General features: G+C 40.3%; 1 protein-coding gene across 1 annotated transcript; it reads right to left on the bottom strand.

Annotated features, from left to right (window-relative positions):
* Window positions 1–1,545: 1,545 nt before the first annotated feature.
* On the bottom strand, window positions 1,546–12,772 carry LOC106513516 (sorting nexin-18). Its single transcript, XM_014002383.1, has 4 exons — window positions 11,495–12,772; window positions 11,130–11,423; window positions 8,941–9,323; window positions 1,546–2,625 (listed from the first exon to the last, which is right to left on the bottom strand). The coding sequence occupies exons 1-4, from the start codon at window positions 12,250–12,252 to the stop codon at window positions 2,399–2,401; spliced, it is 1,662 nt and encodes a 553-aa protein (XP_013857837.1). The 5' UTR covers window positions 12,253–12,772; the 3' UTR covers window positions 1,546–2,398.
* Window positions 12,773–12,852: the final 80 nt, after the last annotated feature.

Here is a 12,852-nt window from a genome sequence, read left to right as displayed (position 1 = left end):
CTACGATCACGTAGCTGCTTCTTATAGTATAACCAGAAAGAATCTGAATAACTCTCAGTTGGGTGTAAATGTATAACGTTGTTGTCAACTCCTTAAACTCACATTGTTGATAAATAAAAAAAATGTTTTTAATAAAACGTTTCTTTATTGCCGTTTGTGCTACGTTCAAGCATGCTCTTCTGTTCTGTCAGGTGGAAGCTGTCTTCTGATTTCTAACTCAGATTGCCTTTCTTTAGTGTCACATTTTGTTGATGTTTTCGTGGTGAACATGCAAACTGGAAAAACTTTATATCGATGGACAAACGTAAATAAACCATCTTGCAAGACCTTTTGAAACAGATAAATAGGTAACTTATTAATCTAACTGACAAAATAATTCAGCAATCTACATACAATTGTGGCACATTTACTTGCTATTGCAAAACTTCTTATTATAACATTTTTTTGGTGCATCTGTAAAATATGACAAAATCTTGTCTTAGCACCAACAAATTCTTTCCAAAAGGATGGATTAGATGGAGCTGGTAGACTATTGATTGCTAAAAATGGTACATCTTTTAGATCTTTTGACTTTTTCTGTTCTTCAGGAAATCACTTAAGTGCAAAAGAGGATTAGGGCCACAGGAAAAAAAATGGTATTTTCTCTGAATTCTGACTTTTTCCTAATTCTGGGAAGGAAAGTCAGAATTCTAAGATTAAATTCAGATTTTTTTCCCAGTGGCCCTAATCCTCTTTCAAACTTAAGCACCACTGTCAAGTAGAATTTTTTTTTAATTTTGCAACTTCTTTTTTTCCTGTTTCCTCTTTAATTTAAGGACATATTTTTCATTTTCAGTTACCTGCAGAAGAAAAATCAGCAAACCTATTTAAAAAAAGCACTTTGGGAGACCATCAGGACTACTGCCTGTGACTATTTTAAAGGAATGCAAGACAACCGCTCTTCTTGGGATTAAGGAACAAAAAGAGGTGGAAATWAAAACTTTTCCACACAGTATGAATAAATTAAAATGCTAATATGAAGAGCAATCTAAGCTGCGAGTGGAAAAAAAAAGTGTAGCTCTAAATAATAAAGAGCCTGCGGTTTAAGTAAACTGATCTGCAGATTGTGATCTGTGGTGTCAGATATCAGGAACACAGATGCTGCTGTCTTCAACGTTAAACACTGCTCTTCTTCAGGAAATCTCTGGCTTGACAAAAACATTAAGTACAGATTTTAAACTTCAAATCATACCTTTGTGACACATCTAATCAAAGAACAGAAAAAGTGTTGCTATTGTATTTTTAAGCAGCACAAAAATATAGTGCACATTTTGAACATTAAAATGTAAAGATTTCTATTTAAAACAGCTGCTAAAACCTCAGACTATTATAATCATTTTATGCTATTTAAAAGAATTAAACAATAATGTAAAGACAGGATACAAGCCAGGTGATGCTGAAAAAGAGAACACATTACAAACATTATATATATATGTATATATATATATATATATATATATATAATTCACTTTTATTTTTTTATATAAATTCTGTCAGTAAAAGAAATTTGTTCCAGCAATTTAATAATAATAATAATAATAATAATGATGATAATAATAATAATAAAAGCTTGAATAACAACCAGAGAATAGTTGGTTGTCTTGTTGTAAACCCTATAAAATTCACTGACAGTAAACAGTTGTGGACCCACGCCTGAAAGAACCACATTTACCAGAAATACTATTTTTCTTCTTCTTTTGCCAGTTCCTCTGGGTTCAGCGGCAAAATAGTGATCACAACAAACAATTGTGAGTTCATTTTAGTACCAGGTTACATGTAAAGCAATTTTTCTCCAAACATTTTTGATATCCCATTTTATGAGACGTGACATCCAAAACGCTCTTTTAGTTTGTGAGCTATAAAAGACACAAGAGGTCAAAATTTTAAATCYTATTTTTACTAACTGGAATGAATAGAGCAGATAATGCCCACGTTGCCACCTTTCACAAACATCTGCAAACTGTGCAACCGAACAATACTGAGTAGGTCTTCAAGTAAAAGTAAACAGAGATAATGATCATAAAAAAGTCAATTAAATCTAGTCTTTGAGCTCGAGCCACTAGAGATTAAGGGGTTTTCAGTCCTTGTTRAGTTTGGTTTAAACTCACTACATACATGAAGCACTTGGAAGCAGTGGAGGCAAAGGCATGACCCAGAAGTTGTGATTCAAGCAGCATGCTGAAACAGGTTTTTAAATACCTTCCACAGAACTGCTGAGCTGTCAGATATGCAGCTGCAGCTGGTAAACTCGTCACAGTCATTCAAACAATCCAGCATCTTGTCCTGTGGCTTGTGCCAGATGAAAAACCCATTGTTTTTTTTTGTTCGTTTGTTTTTTTATTATTCTTTCAAAAGACTATTATTGATCAAAGTCATACTTCTGCAGTGCATCCTCTAGTTTGGCGGTAATCTTCTGGAAGAAGCTGATCTGCTGGCGGAGGTGGTGTTGCATCTGCGAGCGGAAGTCTCGCACGCGTGTTCGGTGGAAGTGCTGGATTTCTGCCAGCGTGGCACAAGATATGATGTTGCAGCGTTCGTGGAGCTCGCCTTCCTGCTTCGGACAGTCTTTTACCTTGGTTAGTGCACCTGTTAAATGATGGCAAAATGAAACAAAGGGTTATATTTCTATTTCAGGGGGAGAAAAACTCACATTGCATGTTAGTACTGCGCCATCATGGTGGGAAGTTGTGGAACAGCTCCCAAAGAAAGCCAACTACCAAACAACTCAATTTATAATCTGTAGCCTTATTCTTTAAAGATTTTAATCAAACTTTTAATTTTATTCAACATATTAAATATTCTGGGCCCCTGAGGGGACAGACAGATGCTCCATTTGACTGTCATGTCTGTCCCCCTCCCATCTGTTTTCATATAAATGTATGATTCTATAACAGGGATGGGCGATTCTGGTGCTCAAGGGTCGCTATCTTGCATGTGTTACTTGTTTCTCTGCTCCAATACACCTGATTCAGTGACTGAAGTACCTTTTCAAGTTCTGCAGATTAATCACCCATTCATTCAAATCAGGTGTGTGGAGTAGAGAAACAAGAGAAACATGAAGGGTAATGTCTCTTGAGGTCTAAGTTTGCCACCCATGTCCTTTATCCTTGAACATATGGAACTCGCGAGGGGACATGCGGAAATTTTATTTTATTTTGTGTTCCCTTGCAATACCTTTGCGTTACCTCGCAATATTGTTTTACGTTCCTACGCAAAGGTTTGTTTTGTATGAACTGAATTAAATCAGACTTTTATTTTGAAATATCCAGTTACCGAAAAAGGATGTGTCGGCACAAGTTCGGGAAATTGACACTGATATTGCCTAGCTACACTGAGTTGAAATATTGGCATACTTCCATGGATGGCTGTGTGATATATTCATCCTGAAGCTGAATTAGAGTAGTCAATTAAATCAAATATAATGGTGAGCATGTGAATTTGTTAATAAACTGGTAGGCACAACTAAACGACTTTTGGGAGGGAACGCAAAACGTATTGCGAGGTAACGCAATACTACTGCTTGGGAACGCAAAACAAAACAAAATTCCCCATGTCTTTTCGCAGGCTCCGTACGAATGCGATTGAAAGACCAGCGAAAGGAAAACAAAGATTGGGGAGCTGGCTCTCACTTGATTGGGAGTCGGCTCTTCTGATTCACTATAAACCAACCAGCCCGACCTTTTGAGCCTGACACATAGTGCGTCAAAAAATTAGCTGCATGTTTCTTGAAAGGAGCTGCAAACAATTTATTGGGTATCAACTTTTTAAAAGGGTGTTTCCTTTCTTATGTGAACCACTACTCCCAACCAAACTGAGTCACATTAAACATTATGAGACTTGTCTGGGGGAACCAAACTAAAAAGCCTCTTTAACTCAGCTTAAAATCCTGTTTATGAACACAAACCACAAAACGTACTGAGGATAAAGAAACAAATGACATTTTAGGTATACAGAAAAACAGATGGCATGCATTACAGCTCTGCAAGWATGGGAACCGCCATCTCTGCCTGCCACTCCAAAAGCACCCTTTCTAACCCGACAAGTAACTGAGAACCAAGACAAGGAACTATTTTGCGGATTTCTGTTACTATTTATTATTTTGACTTCCTTAGAAAATCTCTGTATGGTTCACAGTATGTCTACAAAATCAAACTTTTTTGGCCAATTAAAGCTCTATTGGCCTATCTTGTAAGCATACAATATTTCAGCAAGAGGACCTATAGTAGGACTTCAGTGTGATTTAGTGGGTGTGAGTTGTTAACTCTAAAAATGAGCTGGCTGTTAGATTTTTCCAGGCTTCTTTTCTTTGACATTGCCCAACACCCAGACACGTCTCATAATGTTTGATGTGACTCAACTTTTAGTGGGGAAGTGGTAACGTTTGAACAGGCCTGACTAATAAAAGGGGAATGGAGAAGTGGGAGCGAAGCCCTGACATGGCACCGTGTGAAGGAAATGATGAACAAGCTGGTCCTAATTCACTAACTCATGCTCGCTTTTTCTGTTTCCCCATTTAAAAAAAGATAAACCAAAGCATTACACCTACACTAGGGTTTTGCTCCCCTCAAGGCGACTGCAGCGCTGTAATCTGAACTTTTGTACCGCTGTTTCTGTGGGAAATATCCACAGAAGGGAAGGAGGAAAGAAAAGGGAAGAAAAGGAGGAGGAGGAGGGGAACCTAATACAAAGCCTGCATTCCTGCAGTTCAGGGGCAACATGGGACACGAAGCCCAGGAAACTCAGCTCATTCAAGTCAGATGTTTCCTTTTACATCTTAAAACCAAACTGAGACTGCTGATACTGTAACACGATATTAAAGACAACAAAGAAGCTCATCTTAAGTTTAGTTTTCTCTCTTTTTAGCACTATTGTGATAATGTTTTTTCAAATTTGCAACTGGAGAAATGTCTTGGCTCTGTATTACAAGGTCAACTGCAGTATCTGTGGAACTCAGAGCCACTAAAAGAAGCGTGAAGGTTATCTTAAAAAAAAACACAGAGCTTAAGTGTGTAATCAAACCATTATTATTATTATAGTTTATTATTATCTTGCTAAGTTAGCTGTTGTGGAAAGTGAGACTAAACTAGCAATCTTTAGTCAGGCGTGCTCATTTCACAATCCAGACAGCGGAGTAGACTATCTGTCAGGGCTATGAGGTCATGGGTGTTACTGAGCTGACACGTTCAAAAACCAGGTTTCCGATGACGGCAGCGGCAAAACACGCTCCGACCCTGCACTGAGGGCGTTCATCTGGACTGATAAAGCCGATGATGATTTGCAAGGGGGAATTTTGCATTAATTATTTGCACAATTTTCACAGCTGRTCATCGGTTAGTCAAGTTGTGTTTCACAAAAGCATCATTAGGTCAATGTTGCTATTACTACACATGTTTTAGTTCTTTTTTGGAGTGTAAATATATTGATACTTCAGAWTGTATGTTTTTGGAATTACAGAAAAGAAAAATGCACTGCCTGGCCAAAAAAAAGTCACCACCTGGATTTTATTAAGCAAATATGTACGAGCCTCCCATTAGTTCATTACTGTATGGGCAATTACGTTATTTAACCTCAACTGGTGCAATGAGTTGCTTCTCATTTCTTAAACAACCATGTGGAAAGACACATCCTGTTGTGGAAAAGTTGCCCATCTGTTTAAGAAGGTTCAACACATTGGTATCAAGCAGAGAAAACATTTGAGGAGATTGAAGAAACTACTAAAATTAGGCTAAGAACTATCCAACACATTATTAAAAACTGGAAGGAGAGTGGGGACCCATGGTATTCGAGGATGTACCCATCATGCCTAGTGCCTCTGTGCCTGTGGGGGCAGTGCTATGATCCGGGGTTGCTACAGTTGGTCAGGTCTAGGAAGCTTATCGAAACAACACCACAGTGAGAATGTGTGTCGTAATCGAAGCTAAAGGCCGTCCAACAAAATATTAGAGAGTGAGACTTTTTTTAAATTTTTTTGTGGCGACTTCTTTTTTGCCAGGCAGTGTTCAACACATTTCCCACAACACCATGCTCCATAAAGACATGCTAATAATAGCTCTGATTTGCATAGTAAATAAAGTGTTTTTATATTTAGTACTCTCTGGAGGACATTAAACATATTTGCTAATAAAATCAAAACAGGGGTGGGGTGGGGGGTTATATCTAGTCACCCAGAAGGACTTTTTTCCAAATTGAGGTCGTTTCCATAGTTTGGAGGTGTGATTGTAACATGAGAAGAAAGCTGAGAGGACTATAGAAACAGTGCCTCTTGGTTTGGCAAACGTCCGGCCTGTGCATGCCAGCAGCCATTCCCCCTCCTCCCAACCTGTGAGGAACTAACAAGCTGATTCCTCTGGAAATGTTTTGTAAATGCCTCTGTGTATGCGTGTGTGTGTGTGCGTGTATGCGTGTGTGTGTGTGCGTGTGTGCGTGTGTGTGTGTGTGTGTGTGTGTGTGTGTGTGCGTGTGTGCGTGCGTGCGTGCGTGCGTGCGTGTGTGTGCGTGTGCGTGTGTGTTTGCGCCTGTGTGTCGCCCCTCTGTGTTGTTTTTGTGAGGCTCAGAACTCGTCTTAGTGACCCAGGGGTTTCAGTTTTCTACCCAGATTTGCGCTGTAGTTGTGTAAATGAAAACAGATGTTGCTCTTGGTATGGAAACAGTAAGAATCTGGCTTTGCATGTTCTTTTCTTCTTTTTTTTTTTGTCTTTTTATATTGACATGATTTATAGACAGGGAGARTGAAGACAGGATGCCTTGAAGACACATCATTAATTCTTTGGATGCAAGTGAAAAATGAAGAAAGCTGATCTTCTGTTTTTAAAGAATTTACAGCCTGTAGCGTGAAGACTGAAGACCACTGTTYAATGAACAGAAAAGGACACTCGTCTGTCTATTTCCATTCTTGAAAGGATACTGAAGAATTAACTGTTTTTGCTGAATCAGTGTTTACACTATTGTTTACATCCATCCATCCATCCATTTTCTGTACACGCTTCTTCCTTTTCAGGGTCGCGTGGGTCACTGGTGCCCATATCCAGCAGTCACAGTGCGAGGGGCGGGGTACACCCTGGACAGGTCAATTTTTTCTAATTTTTGCTTTCGAATTTTAACATTTTTGTTTCTTTTACTTAAGAGTTCTGCTCCTTTTAGCCTTAAAGGAAACAAATCATGCCTTTAAATCCTTCTTTTATCACATTAAAATCATTCAGTTAGGGTCTACATAAAGTGGAACTGCAATGCTTTGGTCTGAATTCCTCCTTATTGTAACTTTACTAGACCCCCTTTCACCCCTTTTCTGAGGCGTGTCTCAAAGCGGCTCGCTTTGATACTGTCTCTTTAAATCCAAACGAGGCACTTACCCTGCCCCCTTCTAGCTCCCAGACCGGTGTTATGGGATAAAGCTTGTGCCAGCAGAAATTGAATTTGAATTGCTCAGATTGAATCTGAATGTGCATAGTTTGAAATTGAATGCATTGGTTTGAAAATGAATTTTACTCAATTGAAACTGAATTTAAAGTTTTTTATCTGAATTAATTTGTTTTGAAACTGTATTTTGGTTTATTAAAAATCCAGTTTGTCTACTTTCACTTTCAGTTTGAAATTGAATGCATTGGTTTGAAAATGAATTTTACTGAATTGAAACTGAATTTAAAGTTTTTTATCTGAATTAATTTGTTTTGAAACTATATTTTGGTTTATTAAAAATCCAGTTTGTCTACTTTCACTTTCAGTTCCATAATTCAATTGCAGTTCCAAAATTCAGATTTTTTCACACTTCCTGGTCCTTGAGAAAGCCAGCCAGAGTAATCAAACACAGATCGACAGATTTACGTTTCACTTCGGTGAAGTTTCCCTTCTGTATGTAACAGAGTTGATGCAATCCACCGTAAAAGTGACAAAAACAGAAAATTATTTTATTGCAGTGACTAACTTTACCTATATGTTGTAAATGTTACATTTACATCACATAATGGATCACATATTGATCAGATGCTGCTACTAACTGATTGATCCATGATGGGATGTATGATTTTCTATAAGTAAAATTAATCACTACAATAAAATAACTGTCTGTTTTTGTCATTTTACGGTGGATTGCACCAACTCTGTTACATTACAGATGGAAAACTTCACCAAAGTGAAACATGAATCTGTGGATCTGTGTTTGATTACTCAGGCTGGCTTTCTCAAGGACCAGGATGTGGGACACAAAAATCAGAGTTTTGGAAATGAAAGTGAAAGTAGCCAAACTGATTTTTTTTAATAAACCAAAATACAGTTTCAAAGCAACTTAATTCAAATTCAAACCATTAAATTCAGTTTCAATTTAGTGAAAGTTATTTTCAAACCAATGCATTCAATTTCAAATTATGCACATTCAGATTGAATGTGAGCAATTCAAATTCAGTTCCTGCTGGCACAAGATTGATCCCATACCATTCCAGTTTGATAGTGGGGTTTGTGGTTATCTAGCTGCACAGAAATGTTTTATTTACAAACTAATTAAATGATGTCAACAAGGAAAGACTTGTCCCTCCAGCCTTACATGTTGGAGCCAGAGTCTGACCCAGAGCCAGGGGAGAATGATGACCACCGAACGTAATAATTCAGAAAACGTCATAGACAATAGAGAAAACTGAARGGGTTGAAAAATACGACCCAAACAGAACATAAAGCTATCTCTGCTGCATCAGGAGAAACTAAAATAAACTTTTTTGCACTTCTAAAGACTCCAAGTACACAACAAAACATACGTAACAGCTAAAAAAGGTGGATATGTCCCCTTTAGCATTCACTCTGCACTTTTGCAGGAAACATATACGCAAGATTTTCATACGCATGAAACTTCTGATGCAATCTTTTCACATTGTGCACCGCAAAATTCCAAGCAAGTTACACGTAGGCACTGACCTTTCTGTACGTGAACAATGTCAGGAAAATTGGCCAGATGTCCTTTGTAAAGATCCAGCAGATCAGAAATAGGTTCCAGGTCCTGACGGGGCTGCTCTGCAAAATACTCTCCTATGGTCTCGTACGTCTCGCCGGTGTAGGCGATGGCTCTGTTCAGGCCCGCCGAGTAGGCCTGCTGATCCATCTCAAAAGCCTGTCCGAGAAGTCTGAAGGACTGACCGACCTTTTGGTACTCCTTCTTGAAGCCCGTCATCTGCTTGCGGGAAAACTCGCCGATGGTCGTGTTCACAACAACGATGTTCTCATCCATTCGTTTGGTGAAGGTTTTAAAGCCTTCAATCTTGTTCTCCACTTCCTGGAGGTCCAGAGGAACAGCAGGAGTGCTGTTGATAAAACAAAAGGGAAAAGGCAATTGTTTCAGTCCTAGCTTTTTTTTTCAGCTTAATCCTTTTGGTAGTTTACTCATGCTCAGAGAAGTGTGTTTTAGCACAGACTGCTTTGGTGTTGATTTCAGTTTTGTAAGGTGGTGATGCTTCTGTGAGAATACATATATATTTTAAATTTGACTGAAAAAAAAATCAGCAAATAAAGAAAAATAACATTCCATTTCCATGTGGGACACATTTAGATGAACAGTAAYGGATTTCTAGTTGCTTGTTCCAGTTGCTGGCTAGAGGTCAGGCTCAAGGATACGGTCTCATCATGGCATCTATTTTAGACTATCAGACTAGCCTACTAATKAAAAATTAAACTAAAGTCACTTTAAGACATGCACAGCTTTCCAACCATCAGAAGGCAACCGAACAAACTGGTGTCATGTTTGAATGACCTCTCATGAACCTTGTCATGTTTTTCTGTCAACTTTCTTTACAACAATCAAATTGGACAAATTGGATATTTACACATGACTGACACCACAAGACAATAACTCTATAAAACTTCCCATATATAGAGAAGTAAGCACTGTAGTAGGGATTTATTTCAACTTCTAAAAACGAAAAAAAAAAATTGTGTTCAAACTTTTCTCTATCTACTTTTTATCTCAGCCTCTGGGCCAATTGGAGAAGAGAAAACTAAACCTTAACGTTTTTGAGCTTCAGCTTTGTCCTATTATCTGTCAGTATTTTAACTGCTCCCATACAGCTGATATCTGAGCTGTGGTCCAGTTACACCTTAATGACCTTAAATTGCATTTCATTGTCTTCTGACTTATTTCATTGGTGCATATTTGTGATTCTCTATGCTGCTGAAACTTGCAAGCACTGCTGGTATAATAGCAGCTATTATGATGATAAGCATCTTACCACTCCTGCAATGGAATTAGTGTCACAACAAAATTAGGGGTGCAGTGCAGTGCTGTTTATTCACATATATGATGAGGAATAATCCTAAAAATCTTAGACTGAATCTGAAAAAGCAAGTAGTCCAAGGCTTTAAAGTGTCCGCTCGTTACAAACTTCTAATAAAACCATGGTACGGTTCAAGCTCCTCAGCCAACCCATTTTCACTCACAAGTCGTCACATATTGATGCTTTTCCAAGGTTCCCTCTGCGTCCGATTTTGACGCGTCGGGTACCCACTTCACATCAGTTATTGACGAGATAGGGCGGAATCTGTTGTCATAATTTCAGAAAGTGTAGAAAATGCACAAAAATCAACTGTCCCAAAGTCAAAAATTACCTTTATTCACTCTAGACATTCTATCCCTGACCCCACTACATAAAATTAACCATTAACCCTGATATATTAACCACTGACCCCAACTCAAAGACCCCAACACGTCAAACTCGGACGCCGAGGGAACCCGGAAATGCCTGGTGCGTCAGTAACTGATGCGACGGGTGTACCTGACGTGTCAAAATAAGACGCAGAGGGAACCTTGGAAAAGCGTCAATATATGACGAGTCAGGAGGATGTGTTACCTCAGCAGTGATACTCAAGATTCAAGATTGGAAGTGTTTATTGTCARATACACAGATYAAASGTTTCCCTGAGGAATGAAATTCTTACTTTGCTGACCACTCTAAATGCCAAGAGACAAATAGACGAAAAAGATCAAGCACTTAAACGATACTAAGAAAGTAATAAGAGATACAGGATAAAAAAAAGACCACACTTGGAACAAAAAGGAGACCAAACTAGAGATAGCATCAAGAAAGGGAACAATACAATAGTAACTCCTACTGTACCTGATGGTGAGGAAGAAGTTGGCTCCGACCAGCTCGTCCCTCTCTGCCTTCCTCTTGCCCATCTTCCAGGCCTTCTCGTCTGCCCCGCACGTTAGGAAGTGCTGGAAGACGTCGCAGTGGGCCAGCACTGGGTGGCTAGCCATGTGGTTCATCCACCAGATCAGACCCTTCCTCCTCTTAGAGATGAAGTCCTCCTCGAAGCGGCCCGTGGCCTGCTTCTCTGGCAGGTGGGGCACCGAGATGACAGGGAAACGCTCCACGAGCCGAGCGTAGAGCCAGTCGAAATGTTTGTACCTGCAGGCAGGAGAGACAGGTTTGAGGATTGGTTTAGAGGAAGAAGGTAGTGAAAGCGGAGAAGACTGTACCTTCGGTTGACTTGTATATTGGTGTGGGTTGGGGTGAGACCGTAGGACATGTAGCTCTTCATCCCTTTGAACTTGGTCTGCTTGGTGGGGTCATCGATGGTACATGTGAAGGGATAAGGGTCCTCTTGCCACTCCGGTCCGTGCTTCCCCATCACCACAATGATCCTGTCCCCATCCTTCACGAACGCCGATGCCTCCCCGAGCAAGAAGGCCTCCCCTCCGGACTTGACGAAGGTGGAGAACCTGTTGAGGTTCCTCCCCACCGTGGCTGAGCTCTTGGCCTGCTGCTGCTGGCTGCTCCGGCGGCCCGGCAGAGAGGTGGRGACCGGGTACATGGGAGGGGTCGTGCCGAAACCCTGGGGCTCGTACGTCGCCGCAGAGCTGTCATCCCAGTCYTCGTCCCAGTCGTCATCGCTGCCGTGGCTGGTGTTGAAGCTGCTCCCTCCACCGCTGCCCACCTTAAACCCCCTCTGAGATGGAGAGTCCGAGGAAGTGTGTGAGGTGCGGGCCGGGGACTGGGCTGCTATGGTTTTGGGTGAGGAGAAGCCATTGTTGCTGGAGCTGGGGCTGATGTGGTCCTTGATGAGATCAACATAAGAGGCAGGAAACAAGCCAGTCTCTCCTTTGGTGTTCTCCCCCTCCAGCCAGCCCTCCAACTCCTCCTCAGTGAACACAGTCACCAACTCGTTCTCTGCTATGGAGATCTCCCCTGGGTTCTCAGCGTGGAAATCATACAATACTTTTGCTTTCAGGGCCATTGTTTCAAATTGTACTAATTGTTTAGATCACAGTTACTGCAAAGTTTCTTCAAGACCTTCTTTAGGCAAGATCAAACTCTTAATTTGCATCAAACCCACACAACTGCATCAGCTACAGCTGAGCTTCAAACCTGAATTCAAATAAACAATCTTATATCCGCGATTAATGACAAAACAGGACAAGAACCAAACAGCCGTGCACCCGACACCCACCTCTTCTCTCTCTCTCAGCTCCCTTCGACGAGTTCAAATATCATCTGTTTCCCTGCAAAGAACTCCGAACGAAAAAAAAAAAGTGAAGTGTGTGTTCTCTATCCGAGCAAAGACATCGGCTGAATTTCAAAGCTGACAAACGTGTGATGGCTGTAAAAAAATAAAATAAAAAATAAAAAAGTCAGAGTGAAGTTCTTTCCCGTTCTCCTCCTCCTGGGATGGGATGCTGGGTCGGATCAGCACGTCTGGAACAGAAGGCGGAGCCAGGAGCGGGTTCAGTCAAGTCCCCGTTCGTTCATGGAAATACCAGACGTCACTGCAGAGGAAAAACACAAAAACTTCATTAAACTGACGTTTCTGCGACGCCATCAGCCCGTCCCGAGAGCT

The sequence above is a fragment of the Austrofundulus limnaeus genome, unplaced genomic scaffold (assembly GCF_001266775.1).
Source record: "Austrofundulus limnaeus strain Quisiro unplaced genomic scaffold, Austrofundulus_limnaeus-1.0 Scaffold13, whole genome shotgun sequence".
Classification (NCBI taxonomy): Eukaryota; Metazoa; Chordata; class Actinopteri; order Cyprinodontiformes; family Rivulidae; genus Austrofundulus; species Austrofundulus limnaeus.
The sequence above is the reverse complement of the archived record's forward strand: the minus strand, read 5'-3'. Positions and strand labels throughout refer to the sequence as shown.